The 16,827-nt window shown below is 37.7% G+C and overlaps 1 protein-coding gene across 3 annotated transcripts in view; it reads left to right on the top strand.

The window, feature by feature from the left end:
* The window catches only part of TTC28 (tetratricopeptide repeat domain 28), a 628,656-nt gene that overhangs the window by 317,712 nt on the left and 294,117 nt on the right, over positions 1-16,827 (top strand). For all 3 annotated transcript variants that reach the window (XM_035017265.1, XM_035017264.1, XM_035017266.1), the window contains 2 exons: positions 6,533-6,680; positions 16,202-16,474. In XM_035017265.1, the coding sequence (XP_034873156.1) occupies positions 6,533-6,680; positions 16,202-16,474 (421 nt within the window). The remainder of the gene's footprint in view (positions 1-6,532; positions 6,681-16,201; positions 16,475-16,827) is intronic.

The raw sequence follows: 16,827 nt of genomic DNA, 5'->3' as shown, positions 1-16,827 counted from the left end.
AACCTGAGTGGAAATCAAGAGTCAGCCACTCAACCGACTAAGCCACCCAGGCGCCCCTACTTTACAGACTTCTTAAACAGAAGGTGCCAAACATAAATTAACTATTTCCCTAGTCACTCAAGGTAGTCATTATGATCATTAATTTTTGTTTTGTGTATAATTTTTGTCAGTCCCTGGCCCACTTCACCAAAGGTGATTTCTGATCTACAAGCTAGTGAAGCAGATGAGCCACTTGATTAAACAGCAAATACCAAATAAGAGTAACAGTTAGTGAAACATTCAGTTCTGTTCAACTTTTTAAAAAGTGGCTACTCTGTGTTTTAAATTTCATATGTGTTATCAGGCAGCAAGCATTGTTACAACCCTTTGAGGTCATCATTATTCTCCTCTCTATAAGTGGAAATGGAACACGAAGTTTGGTGAAGTTAAGTGTCTTGGTCAAAGTCACACAGCTAGAAAGTAATCAGGACAGGATTCCAATGTCAGCCTTATGAGTCCTTTCTCTTTCACCACAGCTGCCTTGGGAGTAAGGCACATAGCTTTAGTTCAGAGCTTTGGTAGTAGTTATTTCTCTTAATATATCGCCTTTCAATTTCCAGTTTAGATTTGTCTTTGGTGGTCTGTTGTTAGAGGAAGACCAAATTTTAGAACTGCATTGTCCAATCTAGTAGCCACTAGCCACTCCTGGCTATTTAAATTTGAAGTAATTAAAATGAAATAAAATTTAAAATTTAGTTTCTTAGTCATGTTAGCCACATTTCAAGTGCTCAGTGGCCAAGTGTGACTGGCTAGAAGCTGCCATTATTAGAGAGTACATAGAGCAGTTCTATCATTGCAGAAAGTTCTGTTAATTTCTCCCTTTTTTGGATGCCTGGGTGGCTCAGTCATTAAGCGTCTGCCTTTGGCTCAGGCCATGGTCCCAGGGTCCTGGGATGGAGCCCCACGTCGGGCTCCCTGCTCAGCGGGAAGCCTGCTTCTCCCTCTCCCACTCCCCCTGCTTGTGTTCCCTCTCTTGCTGTGTCTCTCTCTCTCTCAAATAAATAAATAAAATATTAAAAAAAAAATTTCTCGGCTCTTTCCAGAGTTTGATTAACATAACATAATAATAAAAAAAAAATTTCTCCTTTTTTCTAAGTGAAGCATATGTAACAAAATATATAACAGAAATAATTTGCATGTTAAAAAAGAAAAAATAATTAGCATGTATGTGTCCATACAGGTGCCTATTTGATATAAGATGGTGAAAACTTATTGAGGGGGTGCCTGGGTGGCTCAGTTGGTTAAGCGTCAGACTCTTGGTTTCAGCTTGGGTCATGATCTCAGGGTCCTGGGATGGAGCCCCGTGTTGGGCTCTGGGCTCAGCACAGTCTGCTTATTCCTTTCCCTCCCACTCTGCTCCTCCCCCTCCTTATGCTCCCTCTCTCTCAGGTACAAATAAAATCTTTAAAATAAAAAAAAAAAAAAGAAACAAAAACAACTTACTGAGGACATGGGTTCTGTGTCTTCATTTTTATGTATCACATTTTTATGTGACATGTATAATTTATAATATATAATAAATGTGATAGTAGGTAATTTGTATATATTTACATTGTGCTCATGTGCTTCATATATATTTTAAGTAATAGTCTTTTACTTTCCCATACAAAGCATTCCTGAAAGTCCAAATACATAAAATATCAAGAAGGAAAATATTAAATCAGAGATTGACATGTTCATTGAGTGGGAAGTGTTAATTCCTAGATAACTAAAAAACAAAATCTCAAATAATGCCTTTCCTTTTTAAGAATCATTTTTTCATATTCTCTAATTTTATTCTTTTCCATCACAACTGAGCATAGTTAGTTGTTCTGTGTACATCCAGTGATACTAAAGTTTTTCTGCCTTTGGCACCCTGTAATCATTTTCGTTTTGACTCAGTTGTGTTAAATTATAGATTAATACTGCTGCTTTTTAAAAACGAGAATTGGCGTTTCTATTTTCCCCATTTCTACTCATTTTTAAATAAAATAACAAGGGAAATAGAGTAAAATAGTTATGCAATTTATAAACCTTGTTGAAGAAGATGGCAATGATGTGGTAGCAGGTGGTATGATTGGCTAGCAGGTATATCACCATGTTATAGACGTATTTCTTCTTTAGAAAATGTAAAAATGTTCAAACAGTGAAAGACAGGTTAGGAATATTAATGTATAACATGAGAAAGTACAGATTAATTGAAAGCAGAATACTCGTGAATGCTTGAACTAAGTAATAGATTGTACATGTAAGCAAACATGTTTAATTTAATGTAGCATTACATATTACATGTATTTATTCTATATTTTATGTCCTAAATATATACATGTGCCCATAAGCATAATAATTTACCTCATCACTCATTTGAACTGTGGGAGAGTAAGATGTTATGTTATGGCCGAGTTTAGTAATGTTTTAGAATTGGAAACCAGAAATGGGATATTGAAAGTAAAGGCTTCCAGGTCCTTCACAGCTTCCAGGGGTGCTTGAAGGATGAAGAGCTTACTGTTTCCCACGTTTAGTCTTTGAGTGTTTGTACTTTAACCCTGTTTTAGTCCATCTGGACTGCTGTAACAAAATACCAAAGACCGAGTGGCTTAAACAACAAACATTTATTTCTTGTTGGGAAGTCCAAGATCAAGGTGTTGGCGGATTTAGTGTCTGGTAAGGACCCACTTCCTAGTGAATAGACAGACCATGTCTATGCCTTGCTGTGTCCTCACATGGCAGAAGGGGAGAGGGAGCTCTTGGGTCTCTTTTATGAGAGCACTGATCTCATTCATGGGGGCTTCACTCTTGTGACCTAATCATGTCCCTAAAACTCCACCTCCAGATATCATCACGGTGGGGATTAGGTTCAACATACTAATTTTGGAGGGATATAAACATTCAGTCCATTGCAAACGCTATGAGATGAAAAGAATGGCCACATAATAAAAAGCAAATACTAACAATTTCAACAACAGGCATAAATACTTTGGTCATTAGTTACATTTTTATTACTGCTGAAATATTACAAACCCTTACTATTAGTAAGCAGCTACTGCAGGTAGCAGTCAAGACATTTAGAGCTTTTTATATTCTTTCCCTCTGGACTGTGAGTAGCTTGAGGCTAAGAGTCCTGACTTTATTTGTGGTACACATCACAGTGCCTGGTGCTGTAGATTTTTTGGGAGTGTTAATGGAAGGAAGTATGGAAACTTATTCTTGTAACCAGCTGTATTTATATTATTTGTGAGGTTATTTAGTAGCATGTGTGGGTTATAATCATTGATGGTTCTTTGTGGTGATTGACTTTGCAACACTTGAAACTCTAGGCATCCCACCTTTAGTCCAGTGCATTCACTAACTCCCTTTAAATTTCTCTTCTTGGCTGAAGCTTCAGGTTAAAACCATTATTCTTAGGGTATAGGCGCTCTGAGCAGTGAATCCACATTGCCCTTCCTTCTCCATCTGCTGCATAACCTGTGGCTAGAATGTGGTGTATGTGAGGGGGTTGCTGAGGTTGGCTGGGCACCAAGTGTTCAACATTGCGCCATGGGTCCCCTTCCCTTGCTATACTACTTCTGCTCAATCCTTAAGGGTCAAAATTTGCCCCTTTCCTAGATGACATAGCTTCCTGTGAAATGGTAAGAGAAAAATTAGTAGCAGGAACCAGTAGGGGAGAAGCAGATAGGCTATAGCAGATCACATCAGTTCTCTTGAAGTTACGGTAAACAGCTGTGAATCTCAGCATATCTTGACCTCTTCTTGGAAAAGGCTGACAGAGGGTCCAGTGAGTGGCTGCTGAGTCTCCCAAGACCTGATAATTGTAATTGTTTTAGTCGGGTGGATCAGATTTTGTCTGGGAGCCTTAAAGCCATGAGTTCCCAGTTGCAAACACTCTTTTAGGGAGCAAGGGGAGGGGTGAATGAAGCAGTGATAGGAATCGAATCATATTATATTGAATAATAGACTATTTGAAATATTTCTTGGACTCCCCTTATATTCTGTTGGTCTGTAATTATGTATTATGATTCTTCTCTCAATCAAAATAGCTAATTTTATTGTGTATTTACTCTCTGTCAGGCACACTGTGCTAAATTCTTTTTATTCTATCACAGTAACCTACAGTCCATGTTTTATCATCAATTGAACTCCATAGTGGCATTTCTCTCACAAAAGTATAGATAACTAATATAGATAACTAATTTTTATTCAACAGCTATTTGTACATGCAATGAATATTGTATGGAAAAAGTTGGGGGAGTCCCAATCTATGAGTTTGGAACAGGGGGTTGTCAGAGTTTGAACTAATTATGCTTATGTCTTGACAGGTATACAACTGTTAAGCTTTTAATTGAGGAAATCTTATAAAGTTGAGTTGGGGGTTCTGGAGGGGCCTACGGGAGGACCAAGGGAAACCTTTGAGCCTTCTCTCCTATAGCTCTTTTCAAAATCTTCTGAAGAAAGGAAGCCAGGATTCCTTTCCTTGGCAGCATGGCCAAGTTGTACCTTTTCTCATCTCATTTCTGAGTGCCCTAAGAAAACAACAAAACATGCACACGCTTCTTGTGTAACTGCTGTGTAAACTTGAGACCCTAACTCGCATTTAACACTGAACTTTGCCTACCTGGACAGAATAGATAAATCATACTTTTCAGTGATTTAATTGTCAAACAGGGAAAACAGTTGTTCTTTCAGTGAAGTAATGAATGATAAAGTTTTGTTTTAAATATACAAGAAATTATCAAAATTCATTGAGACTCTTATAAGATTTTTGGTGTTTTTTCCCCCAATTTTACTGAAGTGACAGCACTGTATTAGTTGAAGGGGTATAGCATGATTTGACTTACATGTATTGTAATTGTAATTGAAATGATTACTACAATAGATTTTTGTGTTTCTTAAAATATATACCTGAAATAAAAAACTAGACATTTTTTGTCTCTCTCCATAAATAATAATAATAATTTACAGATATTTGGCATATATATGTGTATATCTAAATATACTTTTTTTTAGTTTACATTTTCTAGAAATTCTATATTAAAGCTAAACTATAGTTATTTTTAGTTGGAGTGTGGTATATATTGCCTCTTGGATTATAGAAATCACCTAAAATGTGACATGAAAAAGGTAGTGACAAATGTCTACAAACACATTAAAGATTAAAACTGTGGCTGAGTCCATTGAAAGGAAGTGATTTTATGAATTAGTAATGAAAGTGCGTTTACAGGTTATTGTCTTACTAGGGTTTGAGTTTTAACAGCTGCTTGTAGTTTAAACTAATAGAAGTCTGAATAGCCCACAATTGAGTATTCATTCTGTTTATGGATTGTTTCTTAATAGAAACACTTAATAGTATTACCTATCCTAAATTACTTCAACAGAGAGTTATAAAAATGAAATAAGGTAAGTACATATGTTTTGTATACATGAAAAGTGCTCTCTCTCAATGTATGTAATATAAAATTATAAAATTATGTATTAAGTTTATTGAGTGGCAGTTTTAGGAGTTGTTTGAAACTTCATTTAGATCCCATGAATACAATTTGTGACAATTTCAAAGTATATTGGACTGAAAAAGTTAAATGTGTGTTATAAACATAAGATTATTTAAGTGAAACAGGAGACCAAGTATTTTAGAAGCAGATGTCATATAACCAGTGAGTGTATTAATGTCATTTTTGTGTATCATTTAATCAGGTACAAGGTCCTTTGCTAGTTATATGCTAGTAACATTTTGTTCATTTACTTCTTTTTACTCTGTGTGCCTGAAAACAAACTGCATATCTTAAGATTATTCTAAAATTTAAATATTTTATTAATTTTCTGGCCCTTTCTGCAATTAGCTGGAAGGAAGGATGTTTTCTTATAATCAGAATTGATAATACTAGTTTTTAAACTAATCCAATTAAAGAACACAAAGGACAATAATCTTATTTTGTTTCTGAGTGAAGCACACATGTTTTAGATAACAACTTTTAAATATTATGTCTGAAACACCACATTAAATATAACCATGTTATATTACTCATTATTAAAACTATCTTAATAACCATCACACATTGATTTTTTTCCCTTTAATTATATAAAAGGGGAAAATTTGAAATAAATGGAATTTGAGTGTCTCTCATTTATCTTGTACCATACCAGATACTTTGGTGAGATATAGAAAAATCTCCAAACACCTGTCTTTGAGGAGTTTATGTTGTTAAAGATAGGATAAAAAATATTTTGAAAATCATTCAAAAAAAGCAATTTGTAAATAAATGCCAAAGAATGTGGTAGAATTAATGTTCTAGAAGTGAAAAGAATGAAAGTTTTAAATATAATTTCCTTGAAGAAGGATGTTCACATTTTATGATGTTGGAAGAAATCAGAATTGATTTCAAACTGTTTACTAGGTTTTTGAACCAAGACAATCTCCATCTTAGGTCTGCTGACCAGTTGTTGTAATAAAGAATCACCATCAGCCTTCTGGGAGCATAGTGTATAAGTAAAACACGCATTATCTTTTCTTTATTTCCAGGCATACTTCCGACAGGGTGTTGCCCTCCAGTACCTCGGACGTCATGCCGATGCCCTGGCAGCTTTTGCCTCTGGACTGGCTCAGGACCCCAAGAGTCTCCAACTTCTGGTGGGGATGGTGGAAGCTGCCATGAAATCTCCCATGAGAGGTAAATATGATGAAAGTATTTGGTCTGACAGTAATTTAAAGTAGGACATTTCTAGCCTTTGAAGACTTTGGACTCAGCCACTGAAAACTGATAGGTTATCAAATTTGCCAAGATTGGATATTTTACACAAAGGAAGATCAAGAATCACTGCCAGTAGCTCATGTTAATCAGGTGGAATGGGATGGTGTTAAGGCCACTGGCCCAGAAGCTTATCGACTTGGATTATATATTTTTTTAATTTTTCATAAACTGTATGACTGTGTGTGAATGAATTAACTTCTCTGGATTTCAGGGTTATCTAAAGAATACTTTTTTTTTAAAAAAATAGTTTTAAGATTCTGTACCTCTAAATCACACCACCTCTAGAAATAAATTGATTTACTCAGTTGGACCAATATGCCATCAAGAAATAATCTAGATCTAGATCTAGAAATAATCAAAGAGAAGATATTAGACATTCTAATATTTCATAAAAGGAAATATGGATCTAACTGTAGGCTGTGTCTAACATTTTTCAGAGGAACATGAAAAGATTATGTTGAATTAAAAGGAAAGAGAAAAGACAGACACTAGTTTATATGGTTTTCTCCTGTTGTTACTTCTGTTTTATACAATTGGTATTCTGGAAGAACAATGGGTTGAAAATAGTATTGGCGGTTGGAAGGAGTTCTAAGGCCCAAAACCGATTGGCTTCACTTTGAAGAACATTGATTTTTGCGGCAGCCCTCAGACAGATTGGGCTGAAAGGATACACCAGGTACCATCTTTGCAGTAAATGGAGACACTCAGGCGGGTTGACATCAAATCGTAGACAGCTAACAATGTTCCATATTAATTAGATTCTGTCAAGCAGAACTCTGTTTTATCTCTGAAATGGTATGTTTTTGAATGAACCTAAAAAGTTTGATGGCAGTATCATTAGACATTGTATCTAGTTTTGAAAATATTTGTGGCATTATATAGTTTTAATATATCGGCTAGTACAGTACTTGGCTCAAAATAAATGCTAAGTAAAAGTTTGGTGAACTAAATGGGACTCATATAGTCTCTGGGTGATTCATAGCTATAAAAAATATTTTCCTGGAAGTGGAAGGTTGCATGTTTTAGAGAAAAAGTGATAAGGAAATCTCTCCTCATGTGATTTTATAACCCCATACAAAGCTGAGTCTTTGCCTGTAGGAACCTAATGGCTTCTCCCACCGGGGGACCTGCTGTTAATAAACTCTGACTTAGAGCAGATGCGCTTTGGAGCTCCAGGGCTTGCGGGGGAAGTGGACAACAACAACGAAAATCAATCTGTCTCTCCTTGCCATTTTCTGGCATTTTCTCATTCTCTTCCTATACCCTTCTGCAAGCAATTTACATGGAACATTTTTTTTATGTAGTTCATGAAGATATCACTTCTTTATTCTGAGGTGTTTCTGCTGCTGCCTTAGAATCCTGGAGTGAATGTGTTGAGATCAGCAGAATCATACTTACCATTTTGCCTTTGAAGCAATTTGTTTAGATAAATGTAAGGAAGTCTTCCCTGCACTGCGAGAATCGCTCAGTGCTGCTCGTCCCCCTTAGGGTTTTCTGTGCCATGTTCTTTCCCATCTTACACTGAGTGACCTAAGGCTGACCCTGGGGAAAGCTGCATCTTACAGGTGCCTGGAGCGCTTCAATATTTTCTCCTCTTTCCTTAAGGCAATTTGATTTATCTCATTTATTTTTAGCATTGCCTTTACCACCATGTCTATTCCAGGTGGGTTTCTCTTAACATTTTATAGAGGCTTTTGCTTTGCACAGTGTTGTTCTAGTCATCATCTCACATTTTAATGACCTCTCTTTTTGTCATATGGTTGTAATTCACAAAACCTGTCATCATTTGCTGCCCATTTTTTACCCACTGTTTATTGTATCCTGTCTAGCTCTCTAAGTTCGTGCTGTTGTTGTGTTGCTGTGCAGTTTGGGTCACTTTACACACTTTACGTAGAGGTCTGATCTCTTGTTGTAGCAATTGTTTTTGTTTTGTAATCCTTCAATGCAACAGAGGAAGCTCCCTAGTCCAGGTACTTCTGTAAGGAAACAAAGCTCCAGTGATGTGCACAAGCATGCCTGTGGTTTGGCCTTCTGGGGAAGTTTCAAGATTTCATTTTTTTTTAAAGGTAGGGCCAATCCACATCAATATGTCCCTGTTCCCAAATAAATATGTTATATTTATCCATATTGAAACTTACCTGATTTTTTTATATTGTTGCTTATACTGCTAACTGAATTAAGTCTATTTACTTTAGTAAGTCATTACTTTTTGATTTCACCCATGTTCACCAACCAAGATAGCAGTGCAACTACCTCTCCTGCAGATATATTTACATCCTTATATATACTGTATTTCCTTAAATCGCTAATGAAAGTATAAAAATAAATATAAATATAAAATGATACGCTTTTTCCTGTTATCCTTTTCCTGTTTTCCATTTCTCCTTTTCAGGTAGCCTTTCAGCAATTTCAGTTCATTGTATCTTATAAATGTTCATGCAAATTTGCATGGTAGAGCATAGTACCACTGCCAACCAAATTCAATAATATAATTACAAAGTGAGATTGAGTTTACCTTTTTTTCTTCCTCTAAAGAAGCCAGGGCTGCTTCTTGCTGAGGGTTCTCTTGTGTATATTTTCTCTCCTCCCGTTAATTTGGTAATCTAAAGACTATTACATTTATGGGCTATCACCTGTCGTGGTGTTTCTACCAGCTCCAGAGGATCCAGGGAAGCTAATTTTATGGAGTGCTGGTGGAAAATGGCTGTGGAATGTATAAGCTTTTCTCTCAGGGTCAAGTTGGGGCTCACCTTTTATTTGCCTAATTGCCACCCACCCTCGGAGAATTTTCCCTTTGATTTTCTTTTAGGTGGCAATCACTTCACAGGAGGCCTGTTTCTGAAATGTTCTGTTAGAAAAAGATTGGAATCTAATCCCAGGGCTGCCATTTGCTATTGCATCGACTGAGCAAGGTTGTTTCCTTTCTCTACACCTCAGTCCTTACCTGTAAGAGGGAAATGACAATATATACCTCCTAGTATTGTTTTGAGAATCTGCCGCTAGAAGGTATAAACTGGCCCTTGCCGGCCACCTTCCCCGCTTCAGTGTGTTGCACTTCTCACTGAGGAGCACGTAGCAGCCATATTAATCCTGCTCTTGTATTTATGACAGGCACAGTGGCCTGGGTGTGGAATGAACACCGCACCGCCCGCGTGGTCCTCTTGTCTCAGGCCCCAGTGCCAGGGAAAGCTGCATTTCTCCTCAGTGTTGCTGTATTTTTATTTAAATGGTCTGGGAATTTTAGAAGTGATCTCTATCCTTTTGCTTCTTCCTCTGTGAAGTGTAGGGCCTGAAAATGTCCTGGCCACCTTTAGGAAATGGGTTAGGGCTTACAGTCTGCCTGTCTGTATACTGAGGTTTTGTTTTGTTTTTTTTTTTGTCTTTCCCTTACTTTCTACTCACTCTGACTTCTGTATTTTCTACCTTTATTTCTATGGAAGGCCTTTGAATACTTTTGGAACGATATACAGACAAACCTGGGAAAATGTGAAATGGCTTAGACAAAGTGCTAAACATGTCAGTTGTTTTTCTTTTCCTTTCTTTTTTTTTTTTTAAAGATTTTATTTATTTGACAGAGAGAAATTGTGTGTGTGCGCATGTGCACACGCACGCGCGCGCGCGCACACACACACACACACAAGCAGGGGAAACAGCAGAGAGGGAGGGAGAAGCAGGCTCCCCGCTGAGCAGGGAGCTCTATGCCAGACTGGATCCTAGGACCCTGAGATCGTGACCCAAGCCTCAGGCAGACGCTTAACGAACTGAGCCACCCAGGCACCCCATCTTTTCTTTTCTTTTTCTTTTTTTTGAGGAAGGTTAAGTTTTACTTTTTGTATAAACCCAAAGTTTTCTAATTGTGGTAAAATGTGTGTAACATAAAATTGACCATTTTAACCATTTTTAATTATACAATTCAATGACATTATGTACAATAACATTATCTACAGTGTTGTACAACCATCACCACCATCCATCTCCAGAACTTTCTCATTTTCCCAAATTGATACTCTGTCCCCATTAAATAATAATTCACCACTCCTCCTCCCCCTGGCTCATGGCAACTTCCATGCTATTTTCTGTCTCTGTGAATATAACTCCTCTAGGTACCTCATATAAGTGGAATCATGCAATAGTTGTCCTTTTGTGACAAGCCAAGTGGTATTTAATTTAATTGCCTCTTTAAGGAATTACCCTAAGAAAAGGGACGCCTTGGTGGCTCAGTCAGTTAAGCGTCTGCCTTCGGCTCAGGGATGGAGTCCCGCATCCGGCTCCTTGCTCGGCAGGAAGCCTACTTCTCCCTCTGCCTGCCGCTCCCCCTGCTTGTGCTCTCTCTCTCTGACAAATAAATAAATAAAATCTTTAAAAAAAATTTCAAAAAAGGTGAACATTAAAATTAAGAGAATGTAATGAACCTCACCTCTAAATTTTGCTTTTTGGGAGTACTTTACCCTCATAATACTTTGCTTATTTTCTTACCTTTCATTAATTGCTGTTCTCCTTTTGGATCACTGTTTTGGAGATTTATTTCAGAATTGTTTCTGTCAGGCTCCTAGATTTGCAGTGCAATACTATATTTTTATGATGTATCCAAGAATAATTGGTAGTGGTATCACCAGGTTTTTAGGAAAATTGAAGCTTTTTAAATCGTGTGTATGGAAATGTTACAAGGGTACTGGAAGGCTCCAGGTTTTCATAGTGCCATAGACAAATTGAGATCTGTGAAAATGTTAATTACCTTGAAGGTGATCCATAGGAGACCACAAGTAGAGTATTATTCCTTTGGAATAAGGCATTGTGTCTGTTAAATGCATTTATTCCTCAAATTCTATAGATTTTTTTGTTCTATGTCTGAAATTTATTCTTTGTTCTCCATTTGTTTTGTCACTGAAAATTCAGGGCTTTGCTTCTAACTGGTTCTCCTGGCTTTTATCTCTCCTAAACCAATCCATGCTTTGCTTTCCTCCCAGAATGAGCTTTCTAAAATGTAAGTCTGATTGGTCATTCTCTTATTCATAATTCTATTTCCCCCATGGCTTATAGGATAGAGGCCAGCCTCCTAGTATAAGAGATCTTTCCTCCCTTTCATTCTCATCTCCAAGATACCCCCAACTAAAACAACCTGCAGTTCCTGGAAAACGCTGGTTTCTTATATCTTCAATTTCTCTTTAGATGTCACTTCCTCTGGAAAGCATTCCCAGACCTATGTGGGTAGAGTTAGCACTTTGCTCCTTTGGGGGCCCATAGCACATCCTACCAATGCTAAGAATTCTGGATTGAGAGTTGTATCATTATATTATATAATACTAAAAAAAATGCTGATGTTTAAATGATGACACAATTCTTTCTTGTCATTTAACTTTTTATTTTATATAAACTGAAAGAGCTCTGTTGGACCCATTTAGACATAGAAGTGACAGATCACTGAGGCACCATTGTGTTCAGAGATATTAAATCCCAAATCCACGGATGTTAATATGTGAATAAATGTTTCTCAGAACTGATGAAATATAGTATATCTCTTAGCTGAGTGAGATTGTTTATTAATAGCCTCTACTATGTTCCTACAGGCTCTTCAAATGTCAGGAAATGTGACTTCGTTCATCTTAAATTCTTAAAGCTTATACATTTTGAAAGCACATAAGTGGTATTCAGTGAATGTTGCAGAGGCCCTCTACATTCTTACGGAGTTGGTTTAACATTGGCTATTTCATATATCATGCATAGTTTCTAGAAGGAAAAACATCTTTTTTTTTTATTCTTATGTTAATCCCCATACCTTAATTACATCACTAGTTTTAGATGAAGTGTTCCATGATTCATTGTTTGTGCACAACACCCAGTGCTCCATGCAGAATGTGCCCTCCTCTCAATACCCACCACCAGGCTAACCCATCCTCCCACCCCCTCCCCTCTAGAACCCTCAGTTTGTTTTTCAGAGTCTGTCGTCTCTCATGGTTCGTCTACCACTCCGATTTCCCCCGCTTCATTCTTCCCCTCCCGCTACCTTCTTCTTCTTTTTTTTTTTTCTTAACATATATTGCATTATTTGTAGAAGGAAAAACATCTTAACAGCTACAGGCTGACAGATCTGTTTCACCTAGCCTGATAAAATCACAAAATTAGTCCCCTTTGCTAATAGTCTAAGTTTACTCTAGAATAGGAATTAGAGTAATAGAATAGTAGAGTTGGAAAGAATCTCAGAGATAGCTAATCTAGCCTTTATTTTTTATACACCAAAAAAAACCTTGTCCTACCACTTTTATTTATCACAAGCATGTATACCTACTAACTAGAGCTTCCGACTAATGAGTGTGGACCAATGAGACATAATTACAGCCCAAAGCAGAGAAATTTGGCATTAAAAATTTAAATTTACAGAAAGTGAAATGGACTTTTGTGAACATATCTGTGCACATATATCTGTCACATAGATGTACACACATGTGTACATATGTACATATGTATATGTTTATGCATACATGTACACAAGTATATACAGACATAGGCATATCTATAACGTGTATAGATTTATGTAACCATCACCAGAATCACAATGTATACATTTGACAAAGTGAGGAGATTGAAGCTGTGTGGCTTTGAAATCCAGGTCCGTTTATCCTTCACTGAGTATTTTCTCCATAATTCCACATCTGCTTCCTTCCTTATAATATTCTCTGGTCCCTTCAAGCTGGCCTATTCTCTATCATTCCATGTGCCTATCTTTTCCTGGCACCTTTGTTTAGGACAAAACTTCTGCCTAAAATACCCTCTACTCTCAGAGAAAGTAAAAGCAAAGACTTGTCTAAGTCCTACCTACCCTTTCTTCAAGAAATCAAGTTATATTTCCATGAACTGATTACCCTTAATAGTCACTCCCTTTTCCAGACTCTTATAACATGTATGTATATGAGCTTGCATTTAATTTATCTGTTAATGTATTTATAGTCTCTTTCCAATATACTGCAAATGGAAATTTGTTCTTTTACCTCTTGTTCCCTCAACTTCGTTTTTATTTAGTGAAAATTTGTACAATTGAAGATTTCTTTTCTATTCTTTCTTTTTTTTTTTTTTTGGTAGGGCATTTCCAGGTATTTTTCTCAGTCCTTGAATTGTGGCAGTGTTCTCTCTTCTTTCTAACATTATGTAGTTTTAGAGGCTCAATTAGAAGGCTCCTTTTTTGAACTTGGCCATGGTTGCTATGGTTAAAAAAAAAATCACCAGCTAAAGCATGGTATCTTTGTTGGCTATTAGTCATTTTGGGCTTTCCACATCTGAATGCTCTTCCTGTGTTTTGGGAATTCGCTATGTTCTACTTCTGCCTCCTGCCTTCCACTGTAAAAGCTGAAATCATCAGATCCTAATGTTCCCATCCTCCTTTGCAGCTAGGACCCACCTTTGAGTCAGGAGCTAAAGGTTCAAAGAAGAAAAGACCGCACAGAATTTGTTCTGGTGGTGTTGGTTGGCAGTCGTGGCATCTGTTTTCTAAAGGTGGCGTTCAGTGATGGCAGAGGCAGCATTGGAAGCTGTTGTGTCCTGTGTTTAGTTGCGACAGTCATGTTGCTTTCACTTATGGAGCTTTTGTAGCATGATTTTGACTGTGGGTCTGGAGGCCTGCTTTTTCGCCCTTGGCAGTAGCTCCTCAGTGCATTTCTTTTCTACTTATAACCAGCCAAGATTGGTTTCTTTTGTCAACAACTAAGAATTTTGCCTGGTACAGCAGCAGAGAGCCTGGCCTTAGAGCCCTGCAGTGGGTTCTTGTCTTGGCTCTGTCCCAAGCTGTCTGACCTTTGGTGAATCATTTCAACACTTAGATGCATCATTGCTAAAATGGGTATTTTAAAGGTCTTTTCAGCTCTAAAATTCTGTTATTTTTGCTTCTGCTAATTGTCTGGTGGGATGCTAATGGGATCATCATTGGCTGCCAAACCCATCAGCGGGTACCACCAAATTCAGCTCACATTGATTTCAGTATGGTACTGTTCTTTTCTATTCTAGTAATTCCTGGGTTCTTGTGCCTGTATTTAACCCTATTGGTTAGCTAGTGTTTACTGGTACTACGCACACTTGCATCTTGACAGGTGTAAAAATGTTCTTTGTTCTCTGTTTAGTGATCTGATTGAAGGGGAAAAATGCTTTAGGCATCAATAGGTTTCAAGGTTTCTGTGGTAATGTTGATTCAGAGAGCTCCTCAGTGTAGAGTTGAAATTCAAAGTCATAAATTGTAAAAATTACATTTTAATGCAGTACCGTTGGCTGAGATATTCAAGATTTAAAGAGACCAGGCTTTTAATAGTTTTTTTTACAGATGCACAGTGGAACAACTAATGTGAAACAGTTTTTCAGGAAAGCTAACAAATGCGTTGTAAGTGCCACATCATCGTAGTTATAGGCATTGGCTCTGCAATTGTCTTTAACAAAATGGGAGAAGGGGGAGGAGGCACTTAGAGGTCATCCATGTTCAAACCTAGCTTCAGGTGGAAAGAATCTCTTTGTGGCTTTCTGACCCCCCAGTCTGTGTCCTTTCCAGACACCACATGACAATAAAATGAGATCAACATTCATTTTGTCTTTTGTCTTACCTTAGTAAGTTCAGATGATTTTTTTCTTATGGTCTCATTTGTCACCCCAACAAAAACTGATAATACTTTTTTATGTGGTCATCCTGGTCTTAGAAGCAGCACTGGACGCTGGGTTGCAGTGAGGATGATGGGGCTTTTGTGGGGAGAGCTTCTTTTATTGCGTCTTCCAGGGAAAAGGTAGATGGAGTTTTATTAATCAGCCATTAAGATTCAGATTGCACGAACATTTATTCAACGCCAGATGTGTTAGGGACTATCACCTATGTGGCAATGGCAAGTTTTCAATTTAGTGCCCATATTGTGACAATTGCTATGGCATTATTGTAAAGCATTAACACTCTACAGCAGTCTTCCCGTTTAGCTGGGGAAATGTCTTAAAAATCAACACACATGGGACAATTCTAAAATAATTAAGGGCCAAATGGCAATACCTACTCCAAAAAATGCGGCCGAAGTTTAGATACGAAGAGTCAGGTGGGCTGGAGGGCCTGAGGATACCATATGGTGGAGTCTGAACTTGAGGGATGTGTTTATAAGATTGTGAGAAGACAGAGGGATGGAGGAGGGAGAACTGTTCAGGGAAAGTGGCGTGTCATATTCAAAGAAAGACCAGAAGAGAAGGTGTGTGTAGCTTACACATGTGCAGTAGGGAGAGGGAGATTACCTACCGGCTGAGGCTGGGGTTATGGAATTTTATGGATAAGTGGACCCTGGGGTTGGTGCTAGATTAAAGGTTGAAGAGTTTGTACTTGAAATGGCCCATAAAGAGGTATGATACACGTTTGTTTCTAGAGCATATTACAAAAGATTGTTTTGCATATCATCCTACATTCTCTTGTTTCCTTCTTTTTTTTCCCCCAGACTCCCTCGAGCCCACTTATCAGCAGCTTCAGAAAATGAAACTGGACAAGAGCCCCTTTGTGGTTGTGTCTGTGGTTGGGCAGGAACTCCTGACGGCTGGCCATCATGGGGCCTCTGTGGTTGTCTTAGAAGCCGCTCTCAAGATTGGCACCTGCAGCCTCAAACTGAGAGGTTCTGTTTTCTCTGCCCTGAGCAGTGCTTACTGGTCTCTTGGAAACACAGAGAAGAGTACCGGATACATGCAGCAGGACTTGGATGTAGCCAAGACCTTAGGTAGGGTTGCTTCTTTCTTTTATTTCAATACAGAAAGGAAATAAAGAAAGCTGATTAGCCTGACATGGATAGGAATAACATATGCAATGAGAAGTGAGTGTGTCTCACTAAAACGTTTTGTGTTTTAGAGTACTTAGGTCTTCAGCGCTTTTCTTATAAGAAGATACCAAGGCTCCCAAAGGGCCAAGATACGTGGATTAACATATTCATTGCCCTCTTCAGAGATTTGGGCTCACAGATTTAATATCCCAAATGATAGTATTGATGGGTGAATCTTTCATCTTAATTTTAATTTTTGCCTACCTTAGAATGCATCAGCATTTTTGTCAGAGGGAACAGTACAGTGCAGTGGT

The sequence above is a fragment of the Mirounga leonina genome, unplaced genomic scaffold, assembly GCF_011800145.1.
Source record: "Mirounga leonina isolate KUSES-001 unplaced genomic scaffold, KU_Mleo_1.0 Mir_171, whole genome shotgun sequence".
NCBI classification, from domain to species: Eukaryota; Metazoa; Chordata; class Mammalia; order Carnivora; family Phocidae; genus Mirounga; species Mirounga leonina.
Note: the sequence above shows the minus strand (reverse complement) of the source record. Positions and strands in the feature narration are given on the sequence as shown.